Source organism: Lepidochelys kempii, chromosome 1, assembly GCF_965140285.1.
Source record: "Lepidochelys kempii isolate rLepKem1 chromosome 1, rLepKem1.hap1, whole genome shotgun sequence".
In the NCBI taxonomy this organism is placed as follows: Eukaryota; Metazoa; Chordata; order Testudines; family Cheloniidae; genus Lepidochelys; species Lepidochelys kempii.
The window spans coordinates 53808502-53829556 of NC_136380.1; the positions used below are offsets into that span (position 1 = coordinate 53808502).

Consider the following 21055-nt stretch of genomic DNA (forward strand, 5'->3'; position numbering starts at 1 on the left):
TTAAACTCTTGGCTCCCTTTTGACAATTCCTGGCATATTCCTACTGGCTTGCAAACAAAGAGCAAGAGTGAATTTTGCACATACCTGTTTCTCCCCACTTGGCTTTTTGTGATTTAATAGAAGTTCCACAGCTCCAACTACCTCCTTTCGTATGGCATGCAGCAGAGCATCTCCGAGATACACATTAAAGCTTAAAAGCAGCTCAATGAGCTCCAGGTTCTCATTTTCAATTGCAATAAGGAGAGCTGTTCTTCCAAGAGGGTCGATGCAATTAATATTGATCTTGAAATAAATTTCGGCTTCCTCCAGAGCTTTCTTCACACTGGCATAATCTCCCTTCTCCACAGCATTCAAGTAGGCTTTCTCGGCGGGGGAGAGTTCGGACTCTGCTCGCACTATACGAAGAGGGATGCGGTCTCTGTACGGGGCATTGATGCTTCTTTTGTAATAGAACTGGGCCATATTTTATGCCATACTAATACTTTGTCTCTGCAATTTAAAAAGAAAGTGTGCTTCAGTTATGCATTCCTGGAATACAGTTCAGCTTATGATTACTATTACTATATATGAATTATAGTAGCATTTAGAGGTGCTGTACAAACACATAATAAGAGATGGGCTCTGCCCAGAAAAACCTGTGGTATAAATAGACAACACAGACAAAGGCCAAAAGAGGAAACAGAGAATAAAAGAGATGAAGTGCCTTGGCCAAGGTCACAGTGATCAAGCCAAGCACTCAGGTCTCCCCTCGTTGAGTCTGGTGCCATATCAACTAGATTTTGCTTCTTCCTGGCACATTCTATCAAGCCTAAGATGGACCTAATTTGCACAGTTCAAATCCAGATGTGAACCTTCTAAAGTCTGGAGTATTTGTATCTGATTCAGCCTTTTTACTATTAAACTAATATATTCTAGCAAGTATCCTGAATCTGATTTGTAAGCTAGAGTTAGAAATTAAAAAGGTAAAATAACATTTATACATTGCCCATGATACGCTTAATATGTAAAAATCCCCAGAATTAATAGATAATGGCCAAGAGTTTGGTTTAATCCTTAGCACGTTCTAAACTAAAACAAATATCCAATCGCAATTCTAATATCTTAAACATCACCAACCATGTATTGCCTCTGTTATTGTATTCTTTGCCCATGGGAGACAATGGCAATATCTGTTCCTTCTGTCAGGGCAACAATTAGCTGGTTACCTCTGTGGTCTAAAAGAAAGTAGTAACATGATGGGATCTAAACTGTTAGGTTACATGATCAATAAAATACCCCCTTGCAGTTCAAGTAGAGAGGCAGCATTGCCCAGTGGTTAGAGAGACTGGGTGTCAGGTGATCTAAGTTCTTTCTCTCTCTGTCTCTCTCTGTGAGAATTTGTGTAGCTCACATAACACTTAGCCTCTGAGCGGTAGTGAGCCCCTTATTTTACAACCCCTCCATCCAATTTAGGAGTGGCATTGTTGGCCCTAGTCTTGCTCAGGAAGAAGGAGGAATTATTTCTAAGGGCCTTGAGAATGGTGAGTCATACAAAACAAGAGGATAATGTGGGGAATCTTGGGTATTTGACAGAGACATGGAGAAAATCCTCTGAAGGAGGGGGAAAACCCAGTAAAACACGTGTGTATCAAAAGGGTTGCTAACCCTCCAGGATTGTCCTGGAGTCTCCAGGAATTAAAGATTAATCTTTAATTAAAGAGTATGTTATGTGATGAAACCTCCAGGAATATGCCCAACCAAAATCGGCAACCCTAGTATCAAACCCTAGTTAACAAACTACAACTAATTTTACGTAATCCTATGTAAGTGGTATTAGGAAAGTCAGTAACCAAGCTGCATATGTCCTTGTTCTGTGTACCTTCTTTTCAATTGCAATAAGGAATTGCTCTGTGTACCTTGTTCTGTGTACCTTCTTTTCTAAATGTTTCCCTTTAAGTGACTCATCAACTTGCTCACCATCCCCTTACCACCTGAGTTCCATGCCCCTCCGGCACCAGAACCCTCCTTTACCACCACCGTCCAACCCCCAAGCTGAAATTTATTCCTCCCTCCCCCCACATGGCTCTTCTCCTTCCAGAGTCAATACTTGGGGCAGTTGAGCTGATAAACCTAGGCTTTGTTATGTCCCTGCTCCCCTCCACCTTCCATTTCTCACGCTGTCCCCCTCCCCATCTACACTCCTCCCAGGTCCCTGCTTTCAACCCCCACCCACCCTCCTCCCCACTTCCCCCCTCTACCTCCGCACTGCTCTCCCACCTCCACACTTCCCCCTGCGAAGGTCTCTGCTTCCTCACCCCAGATCCAGCTTCTTGCACCTTCCACCACTCCCCCACTCCAGGACCCTGCTTTCCCTCCCATCCCCAACTCCAGTTTGCCCCACCAGGTCCCTGCTTCCCCCATCACTACCATTTCCCCCACTCCCCTCTGGTTCCCTGCTTCCTTACCCTGCTCCATTGCCTCTGTCCCCCTTCCCCCATGGATCCCTGCTTCCCCTACCACCACTGCCCCATTCTTCTGGTACCTGCTGCCTTCCCCTCCCCCACATAGCCACACACTCTCTTGCCTCCCCAAGTCCTCACTTTTTCTCTTGCCATTCTGCTCCCCCCCCACTAGGTGCTTGCATCTCCCCCTAAAAACCCTCCCTCTAAGGCTCCCTTACTTCTCTTAGACTGCAGCCCACAGACTACCTCCCCACATAGTAGATCACCTGCTGCATCTAATATGTGTAGGCAGCTATGCGGGGAGGAAGGGGGGGAGAGATTCCTCCCCCTGCAGCATCAAGCAATCTGTGTCCTGACTTCCTCAGAATCAGGCTTTTCTGGTGCTCTGATTTTCACTGAAACCAGTAGGGTTCTGCACACAGATGACGAAAATATTCCTGGAAATTCTGGGATTGACTGGGTTTAGTATTCAAAAATTATTGTGCTACATACAAACAGACAGAGAAATGCCCTGAAGTTGAGTGCCAAGAACTCTGGATGTTCCTGATATCCTTATAAATCTCCAGTCCTTTGTGAATCTTAAGTTATTGGCTTCAAAGATTTCCTTGGGCACTGAGTTCCACAGTTTAATTACTAGCTGTGTGAAAAAGAATTTTCTTTTATCAGGGTTGAGTTGCCCACCTGTTAATTTGAATTATTTGTGTTTGATTTAAAAGAAACTGTTATTTCTCTCCCTTTCTCTCCTGGGCATGGTACAAAATAAATGGGGTATATTCATCTCTATTGCAACTCCATTTATTTGAAAGAAAGTCAGAGATTAATTTGACCCCATGAGATAAGAGAAGATGGAGATGCTTATGGCATAATATGATCAGAGTGGTTTATAGGAAGAAAAGTTCAGACAACATTATGATGAACTTTTAATTTTTTTATGGTATTAGTCTTTCTTAACTCTTAGATAGGCATTAAGGTGGCCTCAGGCTTTCAGAAATCTCTGGAGAATATGTGTTACTAACATCTTCATTCTTGGACCAGGAAATAACAAGGAAGAACAAAAACAAATTGTAACCTTTCCCTCTCTTGCTGCTGACATGCGTTTAACAAACACATTTTCCTAAATAACACTTTTCCTTCTTTTGGTAATTGTTGATTGTTTTTGTTGTTTTTCTCTTTCTATTTTCAGCAAATAAAGAGATCAGCCTCATGATATGAGGAGCTCATCTGAACTAAAATGTTTAAAAAACATAATTAATTCATAGAGCTTGATTACTGGTGTAATGCCCCCCTGAATGATTTACAATATATTCATGAGTCATAATAATGCACAAGGTGTTTACAGATGTATCAAACTACCAGTTTCGTGCTTGGCCCTCTCTACAGATAAGTGGAAGTGCATCGTCAAGTATCTTGAAATATAGATTGACAGTGGCACATGTTGGTATCTTTACTCAGAGCTAGATGTGCCCTCATGCAGAAATAGCAAACGAGGACAGGAACTCCAGAGGTTTTCCTCTGAATTCTTCTGCTGTGGGCTGGATTTGTTCCCATCATGAAAGAAACCAGAGATCCAGTCCACCAATCCACTGGGATGGGGACTGAGAGGAAACGAGAACACTGATTTGTAAAGTGATGGTTCTTGAAGATCTGTGTGCTAGTCATAAGGACTGTGCAACCTTTGCAGAATCATTGCAACAGAGAAGAAACACCATCCCTTAATTTAAAAATCAAGAGACAAGTCAAAAACCCACTGCTGAAAGTACAGAGAAGGCAGAGCTAAGCAAATGTGAATTTACAACTGATTTAATCTGCCACAGACTCTACAGATCTGCTACAGAACCACAGAGTGTTTCAGAGGAAGGATACTGAAGAGACAAATTAGGTGCTCTAAAAATTGGAACCTTAGGAACCATAAGATGCTCATCAGACCCAGAAGGTAATATGCATCTTTTGTGACAAATTTCTGTCCTGAGTTGCACACAAGCATTAAAGTCCATGGGATTGCACCTGGTGTAATAGAGGGCAGCATTTGGCCCTATGAATCTAAGATATAACTTGATGAAGCAAACCAGAGACTGAGAAAGGAGATCTTGCAAATAAAGGGCCTGATCCCAGCAGGTGCTCTGCTTTTTGGACAAAATGGTCAGTACCCACTGCTCCCTATGAAGTGAGTGAGATGAGCAGAGGGCACCTTGCACCTTCCAGAAAATGCTTATTACCTGGCAGGATCAAACCTAAATGAGCAAGATCATCGACTGGAGCTATAAATGAGCAAAAGAGTCTTAACGTTGAACTGGCTCACTGGATGTCAGTGCCGCCTACCCCTCTGTTGTACTGAGGAAAATCAATGAGCTAGAATTCAACATGCAATGAGTTCAGGACTCCTGCTAACCTACCAACAATGAGATAAACAGTGAAAAATAATGTTACTTTAAAAATTAATAGAACAACATTGATCAGCTCTGACTTTCAATCTGTAGGCTCAAATTTACATGATCTCCTTCAGTTTATTGTATCTTTCACAAATGACTCCTCCAAACGTACCTACATTTATTTTGCAAGACTGCACAAAGCAATCTTTGTTTTAATATAAAACAAAAGACTTAACTGAAATATTCAGAAACACAAGCCTCACTCAGTAATGGAGACTTTACACATTTCAGAATTATCTAGGGATGATTACTTTTAGATCACTGGGAATATTATGTTTTGAAAAATCTGCATTTTGCACACATCTTCAAATACAGAATTACTTGCAAAACGCATTTAGCCCTGGTTTCCATATCCAGAAAAATGATCATGAGCACAGCTGGTCAAGTGATTCAGTCCAAATCACTTAGCTTACAAATGTTTCTATCTTTCTACAAATATTTGCAAATAGTGATTTTTATGACTGAAATAGCACTAGAGATGGTTGAACAAACAGTTTGTAAATAGTTTCATTTTATATATATAAATCATGTACAATTATGTGATTAAATTTGACTGGCTTACAATACATACTACATAAAGTGTGCACTATGCAAATTAAGATATGTTAAAAGACAAACTTCCAAATTATATTGCTGTCTGATTAATAAAATAAACCATTAAAATTACTGTTAAAATGGGAAGATTTAGATACAGCTTATTCTGAACCTAAGTGGATGAAAGTTGGAAAACTAGTGCAAAGTGCTAAATTAAAGCTAATGTAGTGTAGACCTCTGGCTCATACACTGGACCCCATACAAAATGAATTGTCTAGGCTTAGGAGGCACTGCTTCATATTTATGACTCCCTCACCAATGAAGCAGTCTCGAAGTCCTTAGTACTTCTATTCAGTCTCGGCTGCATGTGCAGCTTTAATTCAGCCCCGCCCCCCTTTGCACTTGCGGATTATGATACAGTCTTTAATTAAACAAACAATCACATACTATTTTTTCCACCGCATACTTCTCCCTGGCCTTAGACTACACAAGAGTCCCTCCACATAACTGCATGAAATTGGATCTCCACTCTTTTGGGGAGGGTAGAAGGTGGCTGGCTTCCAGGTCATGCTCCCCTTAGAATCAGAAAGAATTATTTGGTAAATTGGAGTTACTTTTGGTGGAACCCACACTAACTTCCCAACCCCCCTTTGTGCCTTTTATTTTTTGGGGCATAGGTCTGGGAAGATGGCGAATGACAGCATGTCTCCTTCAGGTGCTGTACAAGAGGTCAGGCCCCTGGGAGGATGGTAGGGAGCTCTGTAAAATCCACGGGAGTGACTTCTGAGTTCACCATTGAGCCATTGTTATTCCTGAGGGGAGAAAGTTACTTTAACTCCAGCAGCTTTAACTCATGTAGGTTTGCATGTACATTTTACCCTTTTGTGGGATAAGCAGTGGGAGAGTAGCATATGCTACCACAATGTCTAAGGAGCACTTTGGATTTTGTTTGTAGGTTTGCTTTTAGGACTAGTTGTGTGAGTTAGGTGAGGACCTCATAGGTAGTGAATGTGGAACACTATGCTCAAGAAACCTGCACATTTAGGACAAGTGCAGAACACATTTCTCTATGATCAATTTAACATATTTTATGTGGTATTATTCATGGCAGGGATTGATGGAAGAGTGAGATCTTTTAAAGTCTATATCTGTGATAGACTCACTTTAATCTGACAAGAAGTCCTATTTGATATAAGACCACTCTTAGGGCCAAGGACTGGGGGAATGGAACTAATTTCATCTGAGAAACAAACAGCCATTTATGTGGCAAGAGAAATTGAATTTTGGGGGTGCTCCTTTTGAGGTTGCCCTTTAAGTTGGTAGCTCTTACTTGCTCTAAAGAAGCCAGGAACCCCAACTGACAGCAAAACCCATTGATTCTAAGGAGTATGCAAGGAATAATGGATGATGGAGACAGATTGTCATGTCTCCCTCTGAGATCACCTCTCTGAATAAGATCACACCAGGTCACAAAGTCAACTAGTGTACCCCTATATGGATTCAAGAGATACTGGACTTGAGGGCTAGAATTCTCATTGACTGCCCTAACTGACTGCCAGCTGTTGTCTCCCAATACTCAGTCCTAGTGGTTGGAATGGAGGTTGAAGCCAGGATTGGGATTGGGCCAAGGGTAGTGCTGGAACTGAGATCTGGGGTCAGAATCAAGAGAAGAGTCCATAAACAAACCATAATCAGTACCATAGCCAGAATTCAGGTGCAGGTGAGAGGTCAAAGCTGGGTGGTCAGAGTTTGTGGACAAGGCAAATCAGTAGCGTAGCTGGAGTCTAGATAGAGGCCCAAGGTCGAAGCTGGGTGGTCAGAGTCCGAGGGGTCAGGAGGCAGAAACAAGGCTAGAGCAGGACAGTGGCCAGGCTGCAGCAAGGTCTGAGTAGGGAAGGACAAGACTGGGGCAGGAACAAGAACTGCATTAAGAGCAGGCTGGAAATGGAGAGAGTCTGTTGTGCAGCCGGAGGGCTCCTGGTTGAGTAGTGGTGTTGCACAGACTGATCTGCAGCTCTGCTGAGGTTGGGAAACTACCTGAGCCTGGGGGTCATGTGCCCAGGCTCTGCTCAGAGGTAGGCTGCTGCCACATGCCTGAAGGCTGAGTCACTGCAGGCTCTGTGGGTAAGGTATGTTAGTCCCGCTGAAATGTTGCCGCCTGCCCGAGGGATGACTCACTGAAGGTGTTTTGGGGGGGGTGCTTATTGAAGCACTGGGAATGGGAGGGTGTAAATCTGCCCACATCTAAAGGCTGCACCACTCAGCCTAAGGGGAAGAGTCACTGGACCCAGGCATCAAATGAGTTCCAACAACAAATGCAAAAACAGGGATGGGAGCGAGGGTCACAAGTATAAAAGCAGAGATCCAGAGGGGAACACTCAGCAAAGAACACCTGACAGTGCCCACTGTTCCTCAAAGGTGTCCAGGGAGCCAGTGGACATAGCCTAGAGGAACTCTGCATGGAGACATGACTTCAGGAGGGATTGGAAATAGGCCCCACAGACCCAAAGCACCTTGCCATCCAGCTTCCTCCTGCTGACGTGGTGGATGGTCACCTTGGCCAGCACCAGGAGGAAGTTGATGAAGAGGTCTCTTGACTTTGTGAGGATACAGCTAGAGTGTGTAAATCAGGAGGTGCGGGGGAAAGTTCAACCAGAACCGGAGGAGGAGGTTCTGGAGGAGCCAGGAGAGGAACTGCAAACTGGTGCACTCAATATAAAAGTGTGCTAGGGTCTCCCTCTTGCTGCAGAAAGAGCAGGTGTCAGGAGAGTTGATGAACCACTCCATGTACACGCCCATACTCACAGCTCCATGAAGAAGTCTGTTGCAGAGACACCTATTGAGGCTCTGGGGATGGGGATGTGTAAATCTGCCCACATCTAAAGGCCGTGCCTCTCAGCCTAAGGGGAGGAGTTACCTGACTCAGGTCTCAAGTGAATTTAGGGGACAACAAATGAAAGAACAGGGATGGGAGTCAGGGTCACAGAGTCAAAAGCAGAGAGCCAGAGGAGGACATGGAGCAGAGAACCCTGGACACCACCCACTGCTCCTCAAAGGCATCGAGGAATCCAGTGGCTACAGTCCAGAGGAACTCCGCCTGGATACATGACCTAAGGGAGGAGTGGAAAAGGCCCCAAAGTCACAGCTTCCTCCTTCTGATGTGTGGATGGCCACCTTAGCCAGCGCCAGGAGGAGATTGGTGAGGAGGTCTCACGACTTTATGGGGCCATGGATGCAGTGTGCAAATATCAGGAGGTGCAGGGAGAAGTGCAGCCAGAACCTGAGGATAGAGTACTGGAGGAGCTGGAAAAGTGGCTGGAACCTGGTGCACTCAATGCCAATGCCAATGCCTGGTGCACTCAATGTGTGCCAGGGTCTCCCTCATGCCACAGAAGGGGCAAGTGTCAGGGGAAGTGGTGAACTGCACCAGGTACATACCTGTGCTCATGGCTCCATAAAGGGGTCTGTTGGAGGGGCAGCTGAGCAAGCAGCCCTGGTTTGGCTGTGGGTTTGCCTCCCGCTGACATTGAATAAAAGACAAACAAACTAGCAGTCTGGAGAACAGAAACAATGAAACTAAGACATAAACATTGAACATGATTACATAGATTGTACCTTTCTAGATTAGCTCTTGTCAAATTTAAGACTGGATATACTTGCATTACTTTGGTTTGAATAAATTATTTTCTTAATAAATGTTTTGCTACAACCCATTGGTTTTAGGTAGTTGTTTGGAAATGTGTTGCAGGCTATCACAGAAGGCATGAAACACTTCACCTCCAGAGCCAGTGTCATTCAAGATGTTGGTCAAAAAGAATACAGACTACGGGCAGGTCTGTCATAAATATAAAGGGAAGGGTAAACCCCTTTGAAATCCCTCCTGGCCAGGGGAAAGCTCCTCTCACCTGTAAAGGGTTAAGAAGCTAAAGGTAACCTCGCTGGCACCTGACCAAAATGACCAATGAGGAGACAAGATAATTTCAAAAGCTGGGAGGAGGGAGAGAAACAAAGGGTCTGTCTGTAGTCGTCTTGGCCGGGGATAGACCAGGAATGGAGTCTTAGAACTTTTAGTAAGTAATCTAGCTAGGTATGTGTTAGATTATGATTTCTTTAAATGGCTGAGAAAAGAATTGTGCTGAATAGAATAACTATTTCTGTCTGTGTATCTTTTTTGTAACTTAAGGTTTTGCCTAGAGGGGTTCTCTATGTTTTTGAATCTAATTACCCTGTAAGATATCTACCATCCTGATTTTACAGGGGGGATTTCTTTATTTCTATTTACTTCTATTTTTTATTAAAAGTCTTGTAAAAACTGAATGCTTTTTCATTGTTCTCAGATCCAAGGGTTTGGGTCTGTGGTCACCTATGCAAATTGGTGAGGCTTTTTATCCAACATTTCCCAGGAAAGGGGGGGTGCAAGTGTTGGGAGGATTGTTCATTGTTCTTAAGATCCAAGGGTCTGGGTCTGTAGTCACCTAGGCAAATTGGTGAGGCTTTTTACCAAACCTTGTCCAGGAAGTGGGGTGCAGGGTTTTGGGAAGTATTTTGGGGGGAAAGACGCGTCCAAACAGCTCTTCCCCAGTAACCAGTATTAGTTTGGTGGTGGTAGCGGCCAGTCCAAGGACAACGGGGGGAATATTTTGTACCTTGGGGAAGTTTTGACCTAAGCTGGTAAAGATAAGCTTAGGAGGTTTTTTCATGCAGGTCCCCACATCTGTACCCTAGAGTTCAGAGTGGGGGAGGAACCTTGACAAGGTCTATACTACAGGGCTAAGTTGACCTAAGTTATGAAACTCCAGCTACATGAATAATTTAGCGGGAGTCAATGTACCTTAGGTCGACTTATTGCGATGTCTACAGCGTGCTGGTTCGATGGGAGAAACTCTCCTGTCGACTTACCTTATGCTTCTCGTTCCAATGGAATATCGGAGTTGATGGGACAGCAATCAGTGGTCGATTTAGCGGGTCTTCACTAGACCTGCATTGATTGCTGCATGTGGAGAGAAGCCCTTAGGGATCCTCTCCCCAGAGTGAAAAATGTTTAATGACCAAGTTTAAGGGGCTTATGAGAATTATATCATTAAGTACTATATACAGGATTTGTTTTCCCATTAAAATATGTGAAGTATGACTCAGTTGATGACTTAAGTGATATGGAGACATTAGAGTGGAATTACCTCAGCTGGTGTAGATCAGCATAGCTCTGAAGTCAACAAAGCTACATGAGTTTACAGAAGCTCAAGAACTGGCCTGTTTAACACTTCTTCAAATAAAGCCCAAGTTGGCAGCAACACAGGATCAAATCCTGCTTGCCTCACTCACACAGCTATCCCCAATTAGATCAGTGTGGCTACTTGTGAGTAGAGTGAGCAAGGTTCAGCTCAGAGTTCTTATTTGCTGATAGCTGCTTAGTGGTATATACAGGTTTCAGAGTAGCAGCCATGTTAGTCTGTATTCGCAAAAAGAAAAGGAGGACTTGTGGCACCTTAGAGACTAACAAATTTATTTGAGCATAAGCTTTCATGAGCTGGTCTCCTCAGTTCTATTCTTACTGGACAGCTGCCTTCATTAAAAAATTGACTACTGCAACTAGCTCTAACTGCACTCATGCTGGCCTTCTCAGGAAAGAGTAGGAATGAACATGGAGCCTTCACCGCTTGCTCATCCTTACTGGTGAATCTTTCTGGATCAGGGTTAAGGCATATTGGCGGAGCAACATAAGAGAAACTTCCTTGCCGCTGTCTGAACTGGACTTTTTCTGTGAATTCACAGACGACTCCAGTCTGCAAGGCTGTCAGCCTGGTACCTACCATTGATTGGAGGCAGTCAATTTGGGGGGGGCGGGGAAGGGGAGGAAAGAGAGAGCAGGAGATTACCCAGAGAATACTTTAAAGGAGAGAATACTCCATCCAATTTAGTTGACTTCACTATCTCCTTGGCCAGTGTTATCCTCCAGATTAAATCAGAGGGGCTCTCTCCAACTTCATCTTTTACAAAGCAAAGCTTTCAAGGCTCGCTGCACTAACCAGAGTTTCTTTATGTAACATTTCCAACAATAGCACAGACATTGTGCTCTAATGGTGAAATCCTGAAGTATTCATTCAATATAGGCTTCTCTCTGAAGAGAGACCTGAGAGAGGTGTGCTGCAGTGATTCTTCGACACTCTAGGATGTTTATGTGCAGATTCATGTGTTTTCTGTGCTTCAGATAGTGAAGCTCTAAGGGAAGGTGTGATTTGGTCAAAAAAGGGGTGTGGTTGGCATACTGCCTAACCATTACAAGCTCTTCTGGCTAATAAAAACTTTCAGATGTGGCCCATGTCAGACACATAAATTAAGGACCCCCCCAAGAATAAACTTAAACTGTCCATAAGCACCCTCTACTGATGTAGAGCTGATACGGAGCCAGCAGTGAACATGTCTGTGTATAAATATACTCACTAGTATAAACATCCTAATGCAGTCTGCTGCACTCGGAATCTTATGTGGATTTTGAGGGGGTCCCAAAAGGAGACTTATTTTGTTAAAGAAAAACAAAACGGAGTAAAATTTGAGAATCAAGGATTAATGAGGGGGAGCTGGGCAGGCTTTTAAGTTGATTGGCTAATATTCTCCCAGGTCCTGAGAGATACTGGACCCAGGTTGAATACTGAAAGAAATGTGACTCAGAATCTCTTCTACATTTTATTAAAACAAAAATAAAATCAAGACAATATATCACTGAAGCAAAGGTTCTATTAATAATATTAAACTAAACTAACAAAGCATTATAACTATCAGACCAAAATCAAACTGAGATCTAGTAAAAAAAAAACTAGACTCAATATTTGACTGGCCTTCTATTGGCCTCCTGATTGCCTTCTATGATGAGATAACCAGCTCTGTGAATATGGTGGAAAGTGGAGTGGCCTGTTTGTTGGTGTCATGACTTCCCCTTCCTGAAGTGATCAGTTCTGGGGGTTCTGGAATGTCAGTCTTCCCTCAGGTGGCTTGTTGACCTGGAAAGTGAGGCTTTTGAACCTTATCCTTGATTCTTATGGTTTGCAGACTTGGCTTAATCCATCTGCATTTCAACACCACCCTCCAAGGTCTTTGGGCAAATCAGGCGCAGCACTATCTTGAAGCCATGCAACCTGGTCGAGTCAGGTTTGGTAAGTCTGTGACAACACCCAAAATATCAAAAATCCAGATACATGAAAAGGTCTTTAAAAAGACATTATGCCACCACAAGTTTATGGAAAGTTCAATGTAAAAATCTTGTAAAATAGCTAATGGAGCGGGGATGGGGGGACGACGACAAAACTAGCAACCAAACCCGATCACTCAAAATTCATCCTTTAGTAAAATTAAAAATAAATTCAAACTTATTTTCAGTCTCATCACCTCCAGCTCCTTCTTAGTGACAAGGCATTTACAATCAATTTTCTATTTTGGAACTGGGCTATAAATCAAACAGCTTATCTTCTTCATCTCGGTCATGGAAAGTTATTTTAAAGCTCACTGAGATGAAACCTACTTGTAACGTGACATTTTAAATTTTATATAGGGTCTGTATTCCCATATAAGCTATTCCTCTCTTACAAATAATTCTGCTCCAATATGTTTCATGTTATTTAAATATAAAACTACCCATTTGCCTCAGGACAGAAACGGGAATTAACTAACACAGGAACATTTATAATATTTAGACCATATATGATATCATGAATTCTGCGTGGTCAGAAGCTTGATTCACACTTTTAAACTCCATAGGCTTCAAAGGAGTTACTTCTGGTTTTCCCTGGTGTGACTGAGTAGAATTTGATTTATGGAGTATGATACTTCCTCTTTGAGAGGGAACTAAGTAGGCACACACAAGAGGCAGTATTCACCTTTGTGGTACCCCAAACCTGGGGTCTGACTAGGTACTGGTTCAACCAGTGTCAAGCCATGGAGTTTTAACAACCTTGTGTATCCAGGTGTTAGTGTGTATTGAAGTCATACCCACAGCTGTATTCACACATTGGGAATACTCACTTGATTTGAGAATCTGGTAACAGTTGATGAAACCAAAATCAAAAAGTGGTTTAGAAAATCTCAACAAAAGGGGTCATAAGTACCAGGAATTCAATGTAGCAGGATTTCACTATAAAGCTCAGAAGCCAAGCTAAAATCATAGAGATAGGGACTATTCTGAACAACTCAGCTAAGCTCCCACGTAACACAGGCCAAGATAATTTCACCAAGTGATTCCTGTACATACCCCAACCACTTGTGGTTGCAGAAGAGCATAACTTTCAGAAAATTATGTCATTGTACAAAAACCTCAGTACATGGATTAGATAGAAGTGCAGTACTTTCTCTCCTACAAGGCCAAATAATTGATGATCCAAAGAAAGGCAAAAGCAATCTCATGCTACATGTAACTAATTGTACAATGATGCACATATGAGAAAAAAATTCTTCTTTGATCCTTATGGCAGTCATCTTTCACCTTGAAGCTTGAATTTTGATCAGCTTTATCTTAGAAAGCACAGCAATAACAGCAGTTCTCCAGCTCAGTTTAAAATCCAGTTACAATCTTTGACTACATGACCTCTTACAACAGTAAATGCCACACATTGTCTTTGCAAACTGAATGAAAAATACAACAAATTTTTTTTCTGTTTGTTCTAAATGTAACCTCCATTGAGTCCCCCAACTGGGAAAGGTGGAATATTAATCTGTGGCAAACACTTTTATTATTAATTATAATATTAAACAGTAGCAAATACTTTTCTATGTGTAAATGTTTGAGTTGAGTCATTTAATTCTGTTCTAAAATTATTTCTATCAAGGTCACAGATGTGTTACTGCACGTCTCCCATTGAGAGAAGCAGCATTGCGTGAAGTCACAGACCATACAGGGAGTGGTTTCCAAAGAGAAGGCCTACAATGGTTTATACATTGCAAATATATTTAAATTAAAAAAATCCCTGTGATGCTACTGTAATGGAGTAAGTGGTATATAAATATTAAGCACTCAAGAGCATCTGCATGTTAGGAAGTGTCTGAATTTTTTCAACATGCATCATTCCAACATGTTTTCATTACAGTACAACATGTATGAGACAAATGAACACGATACGTAGATGGTATCTGCATAATCTTTTGCTGGAGAGGTCACCTTTCAGAAAAGATGTTAAACCAAAAATGAAATAACTGGTGGTTATTCAAAAATCACATGAAACATTTTGCAAGACTGAAGCTATTCATCCTTGCATCCTGGACAAAGTCATTGTACCTAACACATGTTGTCTACTTGGATTCCCCTGGGAATTATTCTTGTGGTAGGTGAGGTTGCATCTGTAGGGCATATAGTACATAAAGTATTTTGGGTTCTTTTGAATTAAAGGTGCTATATAAATGTAAGTTACTATTAATTGTTATAGACACATATTGGGGGAAGGACTATGTCTTCTTCTGTATTTTATACAGTCTTGAGCACACTGATGGTGCCTGATTATATTCTGCCTACCTGAATTCTCCTTTATTTCAATTAGTTATTATTCTTTATTTACTGTTTTAAAGTGCTATATAGTGTGTGTGTTAAAGTGCTGATAAACCTTTGCTGTGTGTCACCCCAGAAATGGTTGAGTTCCTGCAGTCTGTTATTCACAGGGGACAAAAGACTAGAGAAATGTCAAATTATCTCTAGACAAAGATATGCTGGCAGTGTTGCTTTCCCCTTTGAGAAGGAATTTCATTTTCTCCATGATTTTCAGGCATCTGAACATTGAAAATCATATTATTTGGATGCTCACTTTTTGAAACCAACTTATTACTTTGTACTGTAAATTAAGTAAAATTGTTACAGTATTCTGAAAGGGAATAGTTTGGTTTGTCTATAGAACCTTCAAAGATTTTATGAAGGAAACTTATCCTTCGATACTATGTAGTATCTACACCATTTATACTTATAATCCTCAAGATGTTTCTAAATGGTATAAATAATAAATGCAGGTATGTAAATATACCTTCACACCAAGGTTTTTTAAATAGACTGCCTGAAGTTAGGCTCTTAAATACTTAGACAATGAAGCAAAGGGCTTGATTTTCAAAAGCAAGCACCCACCTGCTTCCATCAAAGTCAATGAGAGCTGCTGGTGCTCAGCATTTCTGGAAAGTAGGACACTTATTTAAGTGCTTGCATTTGGATTTTGGAACTTAACTTTGGAGATCCGGCATAGACAATCTTGGCATCAGAGTCCTACTTAGTACAAAATAAGAGGTAAGGGCTCAATCCAAAATGTATATGAGCTGGCAGGAAAATTTGCCCGAGTGTAGGACGCAGGTAAGGAAAAGGAGAAATGAGCCCACAAGGGATTCAGAGAAATGTGGAGATACTGGACTCCGACAGCAATAAGTATCCAAGCCACATATGTATACAAAAATAACAGCAATAGCAGAAAGAAATCCACAAGGAAAATAATCAAAACCTGATTTTCTGGTTTCCAGAAAATTCTGGTATCCAACTGGTTCTGGTATCCAACTGAATGGATTAATAAGGAAAAGATGGAAATGGACTGATATTAGTACCTCTTTCTATCTAGCCACACAGTTAGCACGTCTTCTCTGCAATGCTCACCTTAACCAGAGCTTCCCTACAACCTAGTGACAAATTTATTGTTTGTGAAGAATGCTTGCTAGTTTACCTGCAAAATAGCCATTACAGCCAACTGAATCGAATGCTACAAGTGGAGTTGAATCTGGGTAATGCACTGATCTCTTTAACGTTAGCAATCGTTCTGGTTTCATAACACCTAAAAACACTTTCTCTTTTTTGCCATTAAGATACAGGCACTGTATCAGATGTATTATCAATCTTGGTGAGTATATATGTTGAAAATCAATAAAAGAATCAAAACGTACATGAGCCTTCAAAGACAAAACGAAACAACAAAAACACCACCAACATCCCATTGGCAGTTAGACTTGTGAATGTAAGGAGAATTTCTTTTGAGACTCAGAAGTAGTTTAAAATCTGAAAAACAATATGGATTTTGAGCTCATTATGCCTACGCTGGAAGCTTAGGGCTAGATTGTGATGTGGACAACATGTCCAGACAGGAGCATAAGAACACTCCCCGCCTATCTATACATGCGCTTCCTGGAACAAGGAGGATGCTGAAGAGTAATTGTGGGGTCAGGCTTACCGAGTCCCCTCTTGAGACTACTTACACACCATGCTTGGGTCAGGGCAGTAACATGGGCTATCACACAGTGACATGGCAAGCAGAATTTAAGAGTTTCTGAAAACTTAAGACAAATCTCAATGGATGAAGGGGGGAAATTCTTGTAAAGTCCTCTCCCCATCTTTAGAAACAGTCATTCTGCTTGACTTCATTAAGTATCTAAGACTTGATCTCACAAGGTGCTGAGCATTCCAGGGAAATCAACAGGAGTGGAGCGTGCTCAGCATGACTTAGAAGGAGCTCAGCAATTGGCAGGATTGGGCCATAAATGAAACTTTGACCAAGCAAAATTTCTGGGCAACCTGTCAAGCGGCATAATGTGTCCATCTGAATACGCTATTTATGCTGAAGCATCTGAGTTCACTCCCAGTGACTGGGGGACCTCACAGTATTCTAAGGTTTGTTTCTGAAAATCAACCAGCTGCTTGGATGAGAGCTTTCATCTCAAGCAATCTTATACTCTTATAATTTCACTCTCCTTGGAATGTCAGATTTATTTTATATGAGAAAATTTAAAATGAAATGTCGTGTCCTCAGAATTTTAACCAGTAGTTGATACAGACCATTTCTACCTGGTTGGGAGCTGTGAGTGAGGAGAGGTTGGGAGCTGTGAGGAGGTAGAGGCCATGGAGTGAATAAAGTAGAGCGAATGGACATCTGTCCTATGGCTCTATTGCATGAAGCCACACACATAGTGACTACTTCACCACACATCTATTGCCTCTCAGTGTGTGCAACAAATAGTATGTGATTTTTGGAAAATTTGTTAAAAAATCTCAAGCTGCTTCTACAACACCAATCCCTCCCCCTTTCTCCCTGACCTAGTTTTCACTCCCAAAGCTGATCCACTTCATGTTCACACACCTTAGATACTATAGTGTCAATTGTTCACACATATCTTCTAATAGGCAAATTCTTTCCCACACATTCTCATAGAATCATAGAATATCTCGGTTGGAAAGGACCTCAGGAGGTCATCTAGTCCACCCCCCTGCTCAAAGCAGGACCAATCCCCAATTTTTGCCCCAGATTCCTAAATGGCCCCCTCAAGGATTGAACTCACAACCCTGTGTTTAGCAGGCCATTCTCTCAGATAGCTAATGAGAATCACATTACATTGTGCCAACATTTCATATCCACCTGACATTAAACAAGAGGACCCTGAATTGGCATTCATGGAATTTATATCAAACAGGCAGAACATGGATCAGCAGTATTTGTCCACAGCCAGCATGAGCAGTGGCAGGAACAAAAGCAGCAAGATGAGTTCAAATGTCAAATGAGAGAGAAGGTACACAAATGTATATCCAGCAAGCTGAGTTACACCATCTGACTTTGTCACCAGCTAGATCCCATTGCTGTTGTTAACATAAGCACTGATAACTTCAAGCTGTTTTTCCTCAAATTTAACCTAAATGCCCCTTACTGCAAACTAAACCACTTACTTCTTGTCCTGCCCTTGGTGGATTCAGAGAGCAATTGATCATCACCCTCTTTATAACAAGTGTTTTGTATATTTGAATACTGTTATGTCCCCACATCGGTCTTCTCTTCTCTAAACTAAATATGCCCAGTTCTTTCAACCTTTCCTCATATTTCATATGTCAATAATACTTATTTCTGTCATTCTCCTCTGGACTCTCTTCAATTTGCTCCCATCTTTCCTGAAGTGTGGTGCCTAAAACTGGATACAATATCCAGATTGGGCCTCAACAGACATGCTAAGTAAAGCAGAACCATGACTTACTGTGATGGAGTAGACTATGTCCAGTGGCTCCCTGATGGAGGCCTTGCAGCACTGCCTCACCATGCCCCAGAAAAGAGCAAACAACAGAGCTAGAGCAGTCAGTTGCTTCTTGGAGCTGAAGGAGGCAAGACCCGGCCCCGGTGAGGGCTACTGAAAACCACGGGAGTGAAGAAGGAGCTGAAGGGACCAAGCAAGGCCTGAGCCCAGAAGCTAGCCAGACCAGGTGAGGGTACTGTGATGGGCTGCTGAAAAGGATACACCAACTGAGGGTACTGTGATAGGCTCTTGTCCTATAACAGGAGGACAGTGTCTCCAGGGAGAAAACCTTGGTGGGAAGGTAAAGACTTTATACCCTGGAAGGGGGCTGTTTATTCCACCTACAGATAGTGTAATTCAGCCAGAGGACTGAGTCACTGAAGATCTGATGAAGAAACCATTAGCCAGGGGAGGCACTTGTGAGAGGGGGATGCCACCCCATTTTAACCAAGAACTAAGAAACAGCAGGCTCATACCTGACTAGAAGGGGGTACTTGAGAGAGGTGGGTGCTGCCCCATTCCAAAATGAGAGATTACAGACATGGCCAAAGGGAGTGCTCATGAGAGGTAGGTGCTGACCCCCATTACTTATGATGCCTCTGTTAATACACCCCAGAATGTGATAAAGGAAAAAGGCAAATGTCACTCTGTCCACAGCAGCATCACACTGACTTATATTCACTTTGTCATCCACTATAACGCCCAGTGGTACTAGTAATACCAGGAATAAGGATTTCCCAATGATTATCACAGAAATTAGAGAAGGAATATTCGGCTCTTGTATTTCCCCCTACCAGTCCAGGATTTTGGTAACTCAAAATGAAAATGTTCCACCACTCATCTAGGGAGATATAGGATTATGGAACTAAGCTTCACTTCAAAATGCTTCCCTGATATTTGTCCTATGCTCGGTTTCATCCCATTATTTATCATTATGTCCACAATGAACTACCTAAGCAAATTTGCTCACTTCTTCCAAATCTTTAGGCTGCATGGTTGTCTGCAAGCAACTACTACAATCATTGAAAGTATCCAGGTTATACTGAGTAAATCTGTACCTTTCAGTGGGTATATAGACAACTATTTTGCAGTGCTTTAGACGCTTGTTAATTTTCACTTTTTTCAGCATGTACATAATAAAGTTCCAAAACTAAAGTCATATTTTACATTTCTGGGAATCTGTCCTCCTTAGGCAGAAATCTTTACCACTATCTTGACTTTCAAATGCCTTTAATTATTAATCCTCCCCACACCTCCCTTTCAAAAATGAAAAGAATATAAACATGTCAGAGTGGAATGAAATAAAATGAAAAACTTCAGTTTGTATCAGGTGAGAAAGTAAAGAACCCAATCGGCTGGTGGCCAGATCTATTTCAGTGAACAACCCCACTCTAATTTGATAGCAGCTAGCAATCACAAAATAAGTAAATGCTTGAGCATTGATTTTAAACAAGCAAAGCTGGCCTGCTTTAGAGCAGCTGTTAAAGGGGAGGTAGAAGCAGATGTACCTAGGTGTCTCATCACACAAGACTTGTCTACACTAGCATTTTTCAGGATACCATTCACCGGTGCAGATCCACCAATAGCAGCACCAGTGAAGATAAAGCACACGTAGTTTACCATTTTGTTTATCCAGACCTACTGTATGCATCCTGCATGAGGCGCCTTGCGGTACCTGCACACAGGTTTGCAATGGCACATAAACATGTATGGTATAAAGTAAGTCTATTTGTGCTCCTCTACTACTGATATATTTCTGGCCATGTGGTGCACAGGAGAACACTAAGTGATTAAATATGACCAACCAGTTCATTTCCAGAGCTCAAACACCGCCACTAGTATAAAGAAGAACTAATTAGCTATAATGCTTCCCCAGCTCATTATTATTTCATGGCAGTGCTGCTATTTGAGTTTTGGGAACAAACATAAAGGGCTGGATGTGCCTGTGTATGCACTGATTTTTCTCCCTTATGCTTTACAAAGCAGGCTTGCAAAGGGCTTTCCCTCCTTTTTAGCTTCAAAGCTCTAACTAATCCCCTTCTCAGCAAGGGAGTTTCTACCCTCCATCTCCTCCTGGCTGTTGGAAAAGGATTCCCCTACCCTGCCTCTTGGTTGCTGAGAAGGCGGTTTTACGGTTTCTCCTTCTGACTACGTGGAAAAGTCTCTTGTCCCCTCCTTGGCAGGCAAAGGGCACCTATCCTTCTTCCCCAGAAGGTTTTTCCTTTTGTAATCCTCTGCTTTATGTAACATATTTGTACCAGTCTGATTACCTGTATTTCATCCACTCCTTATTACCGCCCTGAGGTTTGTATGAGTGTGTAAAGGAACTACTGGATTATTTCCAGGCCTCCCAAAGTCTTCCACTGATATTTTATATGCTTGATTTTTTAATACAAATTGTGAAACAGTCCAGATTCATGTACTGTGATATATGCATTATAATACAGGCTTTCACAGTATTTTCAGGTGTGTGTGTCTAGATACATGCACACCATATTCAGGTATGGTGACTTTCTTTTGGATTGCAATATAGGGGACTGTGGGGTGGAGGGTTTTAAAACTCTACCCAGTTTTTATATTGCAAGATGACAGGCTCAAACTTGCAGAACCAGACCACTAGTGAGATTGCTTTACATCTAGCCCTAAATTTTCATC

General features: G+C 42.0%; 1 protein-coding gene across 1 annotated transcript in view; it reads right to left on the reverse strand.

Annotated features, from left to right (window-relative positions):
- Positions 1 to 21055, reverse strand: part of TRPC4 (transient receptor potential cation channel subfamily C member 4) — a 206463-nt gene that overhangs the window by 136260 nt on the left and 49148 nt on the right. Inside the window, exon 2 of the mRNA XM_073342454.2 lies at positions 85 to 489. Coding sequence (XP_073198555.2) covers positions 85 to 462 — 378 coding nt within the window. The 5' untranslated portion in view covers positions 463 to 489. The remainder of the gene's footprint in view (positions 1 to 84; positions 490 to 21055) is intronic.